Consider the following 14,810-nt stretch of genomic DNA (forward strand, 5'->3'; position numbering starts at 1 on the left):
GCCTTCCTCTCACCTGAGGTTGCTGCTGCTTCCTTGCCTCCCGCAGCCGACTGACTCAGCCTGTTCACCAGCACCAACCAGCTGCCAGAGGTGGAGAAGCAGCAGCAGAAACTCAGCAGTGCTTCTTCTGAGCTCCAGCATTTGCTGCCTTCAGTTACAGGCCCAGAAAAGAGAAAGCTCGCACTTCTGGAACCTGCCCAACACCACCTTTCCTCCTCCTGTCAGTCCTGCCTCTTCTCTCCTCCTACCAACAGCCACATAAGGCACCCAGCACCGCTTGTGCAGGTGTGATCACAATAAGGGTCCTCCAGTTATAAGGCCGGATGCAGTCGCACCATGGCAGTTTCCTAAAGATAGCTCTGCAAATAGTGATGGAGAACACAAGGTGGAAAATAAACATTTGGAAATGAGTTTTAGCAATTTTCAGTTTTTATAGCAGTATCACTTCCTGAACTCTAACTGTGCAACCTGAGAAGCGTGAACAGGAGATAACTCAGTGACCTTAATTTCATAAAATTCCTGAGCTGTGTAAATAGCCAAATACTGGAATATATTCTGCTTGTGGCAATATTTCACAGTTTGGGGGCCAGTGTGCCTGCCAGTACTCTGACATACAATTACACTATAAAAATTCAAAGCTTATAAAATTCTGTATTAGCAAAGTAGGGGCCCGATTTACTAGGCTTTCCTTCCACTCTGTGTCTATAGGAAAAATGCTTAGTAAATGAGGCCCCAAGCTAGTTCAAAACATTAGATAAAATGTTACTTTAAAAGGATGTAAACTATTTAAAGTAACATTGTCAAAATGGTCAACTAAAATGTTGATTATACTGAAATGTACTTTATAACTGTGTAAAAGAAAAATAAGGAAACTATAAATGATTTGAATGAGCAAATACGTAGACCAGGTGGCTCCAGGAAACTGGCACAGAGTTACAGACTATTTCTCCAGGGCTAGATCAGCAATTCAAATCTGGCCAAGCTCATTACGATCTGAAAACCATTTGGTGGCATATGTGAAATGAGTTTGTGATCTCAGTTCAAAGTTTCACATCACAAAATGCCCACCATCACAATCTGGCACCAAACTGTTACACTGTCAGCTGCCTCAGCAGTGAGACTGAAGATTTCACATGCCTGGAGATTGAATTACCCTCTCACCTTGGAGGTGGTCCCTCTAGAGCAGGGCTGCGGCATGCTAACAGTGCAATATGGGGAAAGCATGTATCAATACTGTCCATGTTATACCTTCTCTGGGATAAAACAGAAACTTTGGTTCTCAGTTCAGTAAGTCTGGTATCTTTCACAAGCACAAATTCAAAGGAAAAACTAAAAAGAGAACGAACATACATATCAACTTGTTAGGCCTCTTAGAGTGTGTATCGCTATATGCATGTGAAGGATCATTCAATCAGTATTTGCTCTGCTACACAAACTGTGGTTTAAAAGTCGATATGATCTGTTCTATTTTAATGCAGTCATATTTGAATTCCTACATCTATGTTTGCTTTTCTACACCTTACTGTCTCCTGAGTTCTCTCGTTCTAGCTTGATGCACTCTCTACTTGGGTACTATCATTGTACTATCATTGTAGCATTGGGTACTATCATTGTAGAAATCTCATCTTTATGTACCTTTCCTCATATCAAATCTTCACTAATGTGTACTGTGCTGTTCATATGTCTTGCTGTGAATGTAAAATTGGCCCCAAAACCCTAGCCCACCACCAAAACCTCATCTCAAGTTACTAGCTGGCCCTCCTATAGTGGTATAAATCATTGACTATTATATGTGGCACCCAAGAGGCTGTTTCTCTCTCTCTCCACTCCATTCTCCCTCAAATGCCCAAAACGGAATTTGCAATAAATATTGCAAATTTCATTTCGGGCATATTGCACAGCTTAATGCCAGGAAAAAAGGTGTAGTTATTTCTGGCATTAAAACGTGCAATAACGTGTGTTATGCTATCACACACACAGCGTTAAATGCCCCTCATGTGGTTAAGCTCTTCCCAAAGTCCTCCCATTTTCAAAAACCCCTCCCAAACCCCTCCCTTTTGACTAAAATTTTAAAAATGTGCATTTGCATCACGTGATGCGATCACAGGTGTTATGGCCCTAATGCCCATGATAACAGCCTAACATATTTTGATGAATGACCCAGCAAGGAAGCCAGGGCTCAAATCCCACTACCACTTCTTGTGAGCTTGGGCGAAGTCACATCACCCCCTGTTGCCTCAGGTACAAACAGCTTGTAAGCCCTCTGGGGATAGGGAAATACCCAGAGGACCTGAACGCAATTCACTCTGAAGTGTTGAAAAGCAGAATATTAATAAAAATAACTAAAAACTCTTCCCCATGTGGTACTGATTTTCAAAAGGTCAATGTTGTTAAAAATGGCTTTTAATGAAATATATCTACTTGGTTAAAAGTTTCTCCCCTTCTCCCACTGTCTGACTAAAATCATTGTGTGAACAGATTTAGCTGGATAAAGGAATGTCATTGTGCACTAATAGCTGCCTTAAATCTAACTGTACAAGATTGTGCAGTTAGATTTAACTGGAGATTGAGCTGCAGCTTTAGCTGGTTAGTTGCCATTAAATATCAGGCAAAAATTAACCATTTAAGTTCACCACTTAGCAGCACTTTGAAATCTAACCCTCTGTAGCTGGAGAAGTGTAAAGTTGAACCAAAAGATCATTATTCTAATATTAGATACGGAACCCAGGCTTCACCCTTCTCTGAAAAGACTGAAAGGCTTCAGCGACCCCATAGAGCTAAGCACTGGAAGGCACAGTAGAGCAGGACTTCCTCAACTATGGGTTGGGACAAAACCTTCAGCTGGGATCACAAGAGCTTCAAATGGCAGCACTCTTTAGGAAGCAGCTGCAGCAGGGGGCTTATGAGCCAGCGTGCAGTCCTAGGCCCTGTAGTGGTCCTGCCCTCACATTAAGTTTCTGGGATAACAGGAAGCCCTACAAGAGAAGGACTCGGGGTCACTGCAGTGCCTGGGAGCTTACACTGAATCGCCACAGGGCTTCAGCCATGAGGGTTAGGGAAGGCCGTGTGTGCACACAGGCCAGAAGAGAGGGCCACAGCTCCTCTTTCCTCACCCACCACTGAAACCTGCCCAAAACAAAAATGTTGCCCCTATTATCAGCCTGCCCTCTCTTCTCAACAGTTGCCATCCAATTTTGGCGCAGGGCCCAAAGGAAAGTGTTGCCACTGACCCTGGCCAGAGGGATGTTTAGAGAAAGGGCTGTTTGAAGGGAGGCATCAGATGAAGGAGGGTGTGAGAGTTGAATCAGCTGGAGAGGGATTATCTGTGAAGGGTGAGAGAGGAGAAATGAAAGTTTGGGGAATGTAAGAGAGGAGCTGGTGATGTCAGAAGGGATCAGCGGGGGGAGGGGGGATGTTAGAATTAGAGGGGAGGAGGTCTGGCTGGGAGGTGAGACAGAGAAAGAATGGGGGATGGAGTGGTTGACAAGATCAGTTATAAGAAAGGCTTGGGATGAATTAACTGAGGGATATTAAAAGGGCTCAAGGGGACAAGAGAGAAAGGGTGGGCATCAGCTGGAGGGGTAAAAGTCAAGAGAGGTGGTATGCTAGAAAGGAGGTTCTCTTGAGTGGTGGATGTTGAGAGAATTAACTAGAAAAGTTGGAGGTTGAAAGAGGATCAGCTGGAGTGCAAGAGTGAGAATGGCCTGATTGTTGAAGGGGACCACACCCATGCTAATTTTGTTTTGGTCATCCTCTAGAATCATGTGAATTTTCAAGTACTAAACTGGGTCACATTGGTTAAAAGTGTGGGAAGCCCTGCAGAACAGTCTTCTTGGTGGTCTTGTTTAGATGTGGGCCCATCATGACAGACCAGAGCTGTCAAAATAAAAGTGGTCAAGAAAGCAAGCATACATAGAAACATAGAAACATAGAAACATAGAAATGACGGCAGAAGAAGACCAAACGGCCCATCCAGTCTGCCCAGCAAGCTTCACACATTTTTTTCTCTCATACTTATCATTTTCTCTTAACTCTTGGTTCTATTTCCCTTCCACCCCCACCATTAATGTAGAGAGCAGTGATGGAGCTGCATCCAAGTGAAATACCTAGCTTGATTAGTTAGGGGTAGTAGGGGTAGTAACTGCTGCAATAAGCAAGCTACACCCATGTTTATTCCCTTTACCCAGACTATGTCATACAGCCCCTATTGGTTGTTTTTTCTTCTCTCCTGCCGTTGAAGCGGAGAGCCATGCTGGTTATGCATTGAAAGTGAAGTATCAGGCCCTTTTGGTTTAGGGTAGTAACCGCCGTAACAAGCCAGCTACTCCCTGCTTTGTGAGTGCGAATCCTTTTTTTTTTCTTCTCCCCTGCAGTTGAAGCTATTCTGGATATGCGTGAAGCCTCAGCTTTTCTTATTCCCCTGCTGTTGAAGCAGAGAGCTATGCTGGAAATGCTTGATGTATCAGCCTCTCCCATGCCATGAAGCAGAGAGCCATGCTGGATATGCATCGAAAGCGAAGTATCAGGCACATTTGGTTTGGGGTAGTAACCGCCGTAATAAGCCAGCTACTCCCCGCTTTGTGAGTGCGAACCCTCTTTTCTTCTCCCCTGCCGTTGAAGCAGAGAACTATGCTGTATATGCTTGGAAAGTGAAGTATTAGGCTTATTTGGTTTGGGGTAGTAACCGCCGTAACAAGCCAGCTACTCCCCTCTTTGTGATAGCAAATCCTTTTTTCCACATTTCCTCTTGCCGTTGAAGCTTAGAGCGATGTTGGAGTCACAGTAAGCATCTGTATGTTTATTTAATCCAAAGTTTAAACTATACACAATGGTTCAAAAGTCAGTGTAAAAAATGGACATAAAGAGGCTGATTTTCAAAGTGTTCAAGCTGCTAACTTTTGGAGTAAGGCTTCTAAATTGGCTCTTTTGAAAATTTGCTAAAGTTTTACTAGGTCCCTAAATTTAGAATCCCAAAAGAAGGTGACTACAGGGGTGGCGTGAGTGTAGGGGAAAAACAGTTACATGATAAATACCTAGTCTTGAAAATAAGTACTAATCTTGGGACCTCAATTCTAAGAATATCAGAACATAAGAAGCTGCCATACTGGGTCAGACCAAGGGTCCATCAAGCCCAGTATCCTGTTTCCAATAGTGGCCAATCCAGGCTACAAGAACCTGGCAAGTACCCAAACATTAGATAAATCACAAGCAATAGTGGGCCTATGTTTTAGGAGCCTAAATATAGACGAATTTTCTCCTGAAAGTGATAAATGCAAGATGATGCACATAGGGAAAAATAACCCATGCTATAGTTACAAATTGATAGGTTCCATATTAGGAGCTACCACCTAGGAAAGAGATCTAGGCGTCATAGTGGATAACACATTGAAATCATTGGTTCAGTGTGCTGCGGCAGTCAAAAAAGCAAACAATGTTAGGAATTAGTAGGAAGGGAATGGTTAATAAAACAGAAAATGTCATAATGCCTCTGTATCGCTCCATGGTGAGACCGCACCTTGAATACTGTGTACAATTCTGGTCGCCATATCTCAAAAAAGATATAGTTGCGATGGAGAAGATACAGAGAAGGGCAACCAAAGTGATAAGGGGAATGGAACAGCTCCCCTATGAGGAAAGGCTGTTCAGCTTGGAGAAGAGACGGCTGAGGGGGGATATGATAGAGGTGTTTAAAATCATGAGAGGTCTAGAACGGGTAGATGTGAATCGGTTATTTACTCTTTCAGATAATAGAAAGACTAGGGGGCACTCCATGAAGTTAGCAAGTAGCACATTTAAAACTAATCGGAGAAAGTTCTTTTTCACTCAACGCACAATTAAACTCTGGAATTTGTTGCCAGAGGATGTGGTTAGTGCAGTTAGTGTAGCTCTGTTTAAAAAGGGATTGGATACGTTCTTGGAGGAGAAGCCCATTACCTGCTATCAACTACTATTACTAGCAACAGTAACATGGAACAGACTTAGTTTTTGGGTACTTGCCAGGTTCTTATGGTCTGGATTGGCCACTGTTGGAAACAGGATGCTTGGCTTGATGGACCCTTGGTCTGACCCAGTATGGCATGTTCTTATGTTCTTAAGATCCTAAATTTGGATGAGAACATGAGCCTAACTTAGGGACACTCAGGGGTCCATTTTTAGTCACTGTGCAGCTCAGCTAGTTAGCTGGATAAACATATCTAACTAACTAGTAGGGTATATTTAGCGACATGGTCGTGCCACTGAATATACCCACCTATCTTAAAGTTAATCAGTTATGTCTAACTTTAGGATAGCCCTATGGCCCCGGCCAAAGTTATCAGCATAAGTTAAGCTTAACTTAGCCACGTAAGTTAAGTCCATTCCTCCTAACAATGGCTCTTGCCCACCCACAGAACACCCTCTTCATATCTGGCTAAATTCTAGCCAGGTAACTAGTTAGCCAGATAAGGGCTAAATATAGCCAGGTAAGCCCTTTAGACAGATAACTACCGTATTACATTAACCGTCCAAATGGCTTTTGAATATGGACCTCTCAGCTTTTTTTTTTTTTTTTTTAATATTGTCCTATAATTGTTTAGTACATAAATGTGCATACCTCAGTTTGTGTTCTCATGCAGACTGGGTCAGAAAAAACTGCTCAGCTTGGTGTTCTTCGCAACCACACAGCAGCAAATATCATTTCCTAAGTTAAATCACCCTGTTCTTTGTAAGACATTATAAACTATTCTTTATATTGTCATTGTAATTGTTGAAATGTGAACCGAAGTGATTAGTAACTTTGTTACCTGAACTGCGGTATATAAAACTGTTAAATAAATAAATACATAAATAAATTTCACCTAAAAGAGACATCTTGTATCAAAATGTTAACTCTCTTCTCTTACCACACACAGTAAGCTGAATATGTCCCCCAGAAAGCCAGCAAACAGAATCAGTCACTGTCCGGAAAGAGTTTACGAATTCACTTTTTTCTTCATCCTTAATGAAAACATACATTTGTTTTAGTCAGGTTGACTTTTGTAAAAACCAAACCTAACAGCAGAATCCGTTTTAACACAGTAAAATCTCCGATTCTCTCTCTCTCAAAATTCACATTTTAGGACAGGGCTGCCCAAACCTATCCTGGTGATCACCAAAGCCAGTCAGGTTTTCAGGACATCCATAAGGAATATACAGGAGATAAATTTGCATTCACTGGAGACCCAAAATATGCAAATGTATCTCATGCATATTCATAGTGAATTTCCTGAAAGCCTGACCAGCCGGGTAGCCAGGACAAATTTGGGAAGTACTGTTCTAGGGCAAAGTTAGAGGATAACTTGATATCACTCATGCAAGATAATTAGCAGGTGTAAAATCACGCAAGTTGTCAAATCTACATGCTTAAGTATTTTTAAATAGCAAAGTACATGTGTACATATTGGCCCTGCCCCAGAACACCCCTTAACCACACTTTTATTTTTACTCATATATATATGGGCCTGCAAACCGTAACTTACATGAGAATTTTTTTATGTTTATTAAAAAAAAAAAAAACAATAATGCGAATACAGATTACTTATGTGAATATATGTTAATTTTTACACAAGAAATGTTTTGAAAATTCACCCCTTAATGCAGATGCTATTTTCTCCCACTGACTGGTTCAGGTCTATGGCTCCATATATTATTCCTAAAATTGCAATACCCACTTATTTATATCTCAAAGTTTCTAGTAGGTTCTATATATGCCAGCACAGGTTTGATTTAATTTTAAAAAAATCTAGATTAAACCCTCCCAAACATTTGCATCTTTTATTTATTTATTTTATTTTATTTATTTATTTATAAGGTTTGTGAACACAAAGAACACTTTGTGCAGGGCCAATGGCCATGTGGCAGATCAGATTCTGACTCATTAGTGGACAGAAGAAAAGAATGAGTCAACAGATCCCTCAGATTCTTTCCCCGACAAACCTTATCTGGTCCATGTTGGACAGACAATTTAGGACGCACACGATCAGTCAAGTTTCACTCTGATTGTCATACATCTCAAGTTATCTTCATCATTGTATGCCCATGTAACAAATTCTATGTTGGTCAGACGAAACGCCCGATCCGCACAAGATTGATCGAACATCGCAGTTGTCTCCTGACTGAGAAAGTTCAGGCACCAATCGTAGCACATTGTTTATTGGAGAAACATAAATTTGTGGATCTGAGATGGAGGGTGATAGATCGTATCTGTCTATCTGGGAGGGGTGGTGATCCACAAAATTTACTGAATTTAAAAGAGCAACAATGGATTTTTCATTTAAATTCTGTACAGCCTCACGGTCTAAATGCAGCCATTGAATGGTATTTCCTAGTTTAAATGGCCATAACTACTAGTGACGTCATCTTTGGCTACGTGGCCCTGTCTGATTGGTTACTTGCCCTTTAAAGATTGGCGCAAGAGCATTCTCTCTTGGTTGAAGAGACGCATTACCGGCAAGCCAGCCACCCGCACAAAACATGTTGGTGTTCCACTATTGTGTCTTCGTTTCGCAAGAATTTTAAATTCTTTTGAAAAGCTGCCATAATTTATGTTTTTGTCTATTTTTCTAGCAACTTTTGGCCCCCGAAGAAGGTTGAACAGATTCTTTTGTTACTGGTTACTACTGTCACCACTACTTGAAAATCGATTTTGAGAGTCATTCATTGCTGCAGAACAGCTAACTTACAGGCTGACACAGTAAAAATCGCAGGAGAGCGGGTGAGTGCCCATTCTCCCGGCACGCACACAGGCCACTCTCCTGTACGCGCGATTCAGTAAAATAAATTATTCAAATTAGGGCCCACGGTAAAAAGAGGCGCTAGGGACACTAGCGCGTCCCTAGCGACTCTTTTTTGACAGGAGCAGCGGCTGTCAGTGAGTTTGACAGCCGATGCTCAATTTTGCCGGCGTCTGTTCTCAAATCCGCTGACAGCCACGGGTTCGGAAACCAGACGCCGGCAAAATTGAGTGTCCGGTTTTCAACCCTTGAGCAGATTTTAAATTTTTTTTTTTTTTTATTTTTTTTTACTTTTGGGACCTCCGACTTAATATCGCCATGATATTAAGTCGGAGGGTGCACAGAAAAGCAGTTTTTACTGTTTTTCTGTGCACTTTACTGGTGCCGGCAGAAATTAATGCCTACCTTTGGGTAGGCACTAATTTCTGAAAGTAAAATGTGCGGCTTGGCTGCACATTTTACTTACTGAATCGCGCGGGAATAACTTAGGGCCATCAACATGCATTTACATGTTGTGGGCGCTATTAGTTACGGGGGGGGGGGGTTAGACGCGCGTTTTTGATGCGCTATTACCCCTTACTGATTAAGTGATAAAGCTGGAGCGTCGAAACGCGCGTCCAAATGCGGGTTAACAGTGCGCACTGTACTGCATTGGCCTGCTATAGAGATCAATGAATTACTGTATCTCTGATTGCTCACAAACTCAAACACATACTTTATTCATTATCTTTAATTCCAAATATTTTCATCAACTTTGAAAAATAAACATTAATTTGTACTTAACTGATCATACATGGCTGGGGCTATTGCAGAGGCAATATTCACAAACCCTGGATGGGTGAGTAGTGAAGACTCAGCTATCACACAATTGAGGCACCTGGTAACAAGACTTAGGGTGCATACGTAGTACGTTCTGGAGGTAGTTGCAATTTGTGGCCAATACTCAAGGGTTGTCACTGTGATGGCAGCTAGGCTAATGGACTTGGGGGTGGGATTTATTAAATGGGGGAAAACCCTGTGCAGTTGTGAATGAAGGCTCATAGCAGAGGATGATACAATTGAACTAGAAGCACAAATGAGCAGAAGAAAACTACTGGACAAACAAAAAAAAGTTGCATTCAAAAAAAAGGTACCTTAATAGCACGGATAAAACGGGCTTGTAGACGTCTTCCCAAAAACAACAGGTTATCTATGGCTGAAGGAAGTACCTTATTGTAAAATTCTTCAACATCCTCTTTTGGATTCAGACCCACGCAGCAATTACTAGAATCCAAGTAAACACAATGCATTTCCGTATTACAGATTATTCAAAGCAACTTGGGGGTTTGAGCTCCTCGCTCCGAACCTTGAATGACTGTCCCCTTGGATAATGTGGTCAACCAAAGGGGAAGCCCCCTCCCCATTGGATGGAACAGTGTACAGATCCATGAGAACACCACTGCAGTTCCACTCAAAATGCAGAAGCACCACAGCAATACTGTTGACATGATGGCCATGCTGGCAATTCACATGGCCACCTGCCTTGCCCATCCCTTCTGACAGCCCTGGGCACAGTATCTATCTTTCCTTCTTTCACAGTGAATTACATGCCAGTACTGCAGGTATTTCTGTACTCTCAGAGGGCTTACAATCCAAGTTTGTACTAAGGGAATGGAAGGTGAAGTGATTTGCCAAAGTTCACATGGAATGTCAGTGGGAGTTGAATTCTGGCTTCTCTGGTTCACAGCCTGTTGCCATAACCAACAGATGACTCCCCCACACCAATTTTTTTACACACACACACACACACACACTTTACATAAATGTATCTTTACATGATAACATACATGGTATATACCAGATCCATTATAGCTTCACAAACATCACATCAAATGAAATCTCATAAATCAATATAAGCAAGTTTGCTAACTGTAAACTGTGTTTTCCGTAGAAAGCAGGATGATTTAGCCATGCTGTCTGGGTGTCGTAATCCGGGCATTACTGGGCGGAGCTTTTTCTAAGCTCACAGAGTTTTTTCCCCCTCTGTGCCACTCCACGGCTCTTCCCACGCATCTCATGCGAGTCTCCTCAGCTGATTATTAACAGATGTATGAATAGTACATTTCAGATGGCTGTCCAGGAAGGAGGGAGGGTTCGCATGGCTAAATCATCCTGCTATCTACAAAAAACACTGTTTTCGGTAAGCAAACTTTTTTTTTCTGTCGATAAGCAGACTTATTTAGCCATGCTGTCTGGGAGTCCCATGCTGAAGGCTGCTTGTATTAGTCAACTATTGTCAGTCTAAACTAGAAACCTGTGTTGTGGACAGCCACTAGTTTTGTTGGACATGATGTAACACTGCTGCTCCCAATGCAGCCACTGATTGTTTGATCAAGACAGTAGTGGGATATGAAAGTGTGAATTAATGACCACTTTGCTGCTTTACAAATATCTTGAATTGGTTCATTATGCAAGTGTGCCAATGAAGTCGCTGTAACCCTAACTTGATGCGCCTTATTTGGATTATGGAGCACCATTGAATGTGACGTGAAACAGAATTGAATGCATTGAATTATCCAATTTGATAGTGTCCTTTTCGCTGCTGCTTTTCTGGGGTCATTTGGATTAAAAGAGACGAAAAGTTGGGATGTACATCTAATTGCTTGAGTTCTCCTTTTGTAAATATGCTAAGGCTCTTTTGCAATCCAATGTGTGAAGTGCCTTCTCCCTTTTATTCACATGAGGTTTAGGAAAGAAGGTGGGTAAAGAGATTGATTGATTTAAATGAAAAGCTGAAACCATCTTAGGTAAAAAGGTCAAGTGTGTACGCAATAAGACCTTGCAGTGGTGGAATTATAAGTGAGGATAATTGGTCACTAGGACTTGAAGTTCATTCGTTCACCTAGCCGATGTGACTGCAACAAGGAAAAAGTACTTCCAAGTTAGGTGTTTCAAAGATGCAGATTCCATGGGTTCATCGTGCAGATGTTGTAGACCTATTTGCAGGTCTGTTAATGATTGTGGTGTTCCTGGATTTCTCTGCCCATAGAAACAAAAGGCATTAAGATTTGGATCCATTTGTATAGATATTATATAATATAAAATTGGTGTGTACATGCATTTAGCATGGAACCCTGAAATATCTACAACCAAAAAATGAACAGTGTACCAGTTAGAAAATTACTATAACACCCCAAAACGCCAAACAAATTTTTGTAAGACCCCCTAATCACGAGTAGACATATCATGTGTACAACTCGTTTTTCATAGGGGTCACTATTACTTTAATCATTTATAAACTCAATTTTTGTTATATTTTTCAAAGTTTTTTCTCAAAAAATTTTTGTCAAAATTTGAGAAAAAACTTTGAAAAATATAACAAAAATTGAGTTTATAAATGATTAAAGTAATAGTGACCCCTATGAAAAACGAGTTGTACACATGATATGTCTACTCGTGATTAGAGGGTCTTACAAAAATTTGTTTGGCGTTTTGGGGTGTTATAGTAATTTTCTAACTGGTACACTGTTCATTTTTTGGTTGTTGACATTGGTGTGTACTGGAGTACACCAGTTGGTGTGTGTGGGTTTTGTTGTGTGATTGATACCCTGAAATATCTTACAGCCAAATTCATCCAATTCCCGGTTGTCTTTTCCAGGGGGTGTATTGGAGTGCAATCTTGTCTTCTTTGCCTTTTTCATAGCCGATTCAACAACAACTACAGAGGCATGTGGAATTTGAACTGTGACACAATGTGTAGACTTTCGCATCCTGTAATTTAGACCTAATTTTCTGGATGCCATCAGTATAGTATGGGGGAATTCCCAGGCTTTATCCATGATAGAATCTAGCAGTGTAGGCGAAGGAAGAGCCGATGGTTCTGACGGAAGTTATAATATCTTTAAAATGCCCATTATCTCTGCTCTAGGATCAGGGATCTTGCGTGTTTCCATCTTCAAGAGTGTGCCCACCTTCTCTAAAAATTCAGAGTAGGTTAGGTCCTCAGGCAGTGAAGAAGGCTCAGGAGCCTCTTCCAGTGGGTCAGAAGCTGTAGAGCTTCCCAGTGAAGATGGAGGTGATTCCTGAGGGTGTTCATTCGGCTCAGGGGAAAAAAAAAAAAAAAAGAGGACTTCCAGAAGGCTGTGGACTGAACTCCATGTTGAAATAGTCTCAACTCTCCTTAACTTGGATGCCCCAGCCATTATCCTAGGTGATTTTAACCTGCATGTAGACAATCCCACTCTTACTACCAGCTGTGAAGCCTCTCTCACAGCCCTCTCAGCAATGGGATTCAAACAGATAGTGAACAAACAGACACACAAAGCCGGTCACTCTCTGGACTTTATCTTTGTTAACAAAGACATCTATCCTGCATCGCTCCTCAATTGCAAGAAAGTACCTTGGTCAGACCACACTCTTATTTCGACCTCATTCTCACTGAAAGAATCCAGCCCCCCCCACGTTCCTTCACCCACATTTCTTTACAGAAAATCTTGCTCCTCAGAAGAACTTAAGAACCTCCTGACCGCTCAGCTTCCCCTTATAGACCTCACCGACCCGAACATGGCTCTCTGCTCTTGGAACAAAATTACAGAAGATATAGCCAACAAGCTCTGCCCACTATCTACAAAAAGGGCACACTCAAATGCTTCCAAAAGACAACCTTGGTTCACCAATGAACTTAGAAGGCTAAAACAATGCTTAAGGCAGAAAGAGAGCAAATGGCGCAAAGCTCCATGTGCCAGCACACTCTCTGCCTACAAATCTACACTACACCAATACAAGTCCTCTACTCTAAAATCAAAAAGGGACTTTTACGCCTCCAAGATCCATAACCTGGTCTTCGATGCCAAAGCACTCTTTGCCTACGTATCTAGCCTTACCCAAATCAACCCCCTGGAAGTTCCTAGCAACCTAGCACAAGCTAAAGCAGAAGAACTAGTTCTATTTTTCCAAAACAAAATTGCCAGCCTTCTAACACAGCTGCCCTCCAATACCACCTCATACTCGACTTCTTTTAATCTCTACTTCAAAAGCACCTGTCTTGAAGCTTTCGATCCCATCTCCTCCACTGAGATACAAGTAGCACTAAGGAGAATGAAACCTTCCTCTCATCCTATGGATCACATTCCTACGAAACTCCTCTTGACAATTCCAGACTCCATTTCCAAAAATCTGGCAGACATCATTAATTGTTCTCTCTCCCAAGGACTCTACCCAGAGGACCTTAAATTGGCTTCTCTCAAACCACTCCTAAAAAATCCCAATCTGGATCCTAAAGACCCAAATAACTTCCGCCCGATCGCCAACCTGCCCTTCATAGCAAAACTCATGGAAAAATTAGTGAACACTCAACTGTCAGACTACTTAGAAGATAATAATCTCCTGTTCCCCTCCCAACATGGGTTCCGCAAAGCCTTTAGCACAGAATCACTCCTCATTTCCCTGACAGACTACCTCATCATGGGCCTCGACAAAGGACAATCATTTCTACTGATTCTACTGGACCTTTCGGCAGCGTTTGACACTGTCAATCACTCCATCCTCATAAATCAGTTGGCGGCAATAGGAATTACTGGCGCCGCACTTAATTGGTTCAAAACTTCTCTCAACAACAGAGGCTACAAGGTTAAAATCCAAAACAAAGAATCATCACGTTACAATTCAACCGTAGGAGTCCTACAGGGTTCCTCTCTGTCCCCTACGCTCTTTAACATTTATCTCTTACCGCTACGCCAGCTCGTCTCCAGCCTCAATCTAAAACATTTTCTATATGCGGACGATATTCAGATAATAATCCCTGTTAAAGACACATACTTGAAAACACTAGATCACTGGGAAAACTGCCACCAACAAATCAAACTCCTCCTCACTAGTCTAAACTTAGTATTAAATTCCTCCAAAACCGAACTCCTGCTCATCTTTCCCGAGAACAGTAACATCACTTCCACTCACCCTGGCATCCCACAATCCACGCAACTGAGAGACCTTGGAGTTTTAATTGACAATCGGATGAATTTGAAAGCTTCTATCAACAAAACTACCAAAGACTGTTTTCACAAACTTCAAGTCTTGAAAAGG

At 41.7% G+C, this 14,810-nt stretch overlaps 1 protein-coding gene across 2 annotated transcripts in view; it reads right to left on the minus strand.

Annotated features, from left to right (window-relative positions):
• The window catches only part of IQCB1 (IQ motif containing B1), a 113,708-nt gene that overhangs the window by 80,621 nt on the left and 18,277 nt on the right, over positions 1-14,810 (minus strand). For both annotated transcript variants that reach the window (XM_029605207.1, XM_029605206.1), the window contains 2 exons: positions 9,884-10,013; positions 6,882-6,975 (listed from right to left, as the gene is read on the minus strand). In XM_029605207.1, the coding sequence (XP_029461067.1) occupies positions 6,882-6,975; positions 9,884-10,013 (224 nt within the window). The remainder of the gene's footprint in view (positions 1-6,881; positions 6,976-9,883; positions 10,014-14,810) is intronic.

Source organism: Rhinatrema bivittatum, chromosome 6 (assembly GCF_901001135.1).
Source record: "Rhinatrema bivittatum chromosome 6, aRhiBiv1.1, whole genome shotgun sequence".
Lineage (NCBI taxonomy): Eukaryota > Metazoa > Chordata > Amphibia > Gymnophiona > Rhinatrematidae > Rhinatrema > Rhinatrema bivittatum.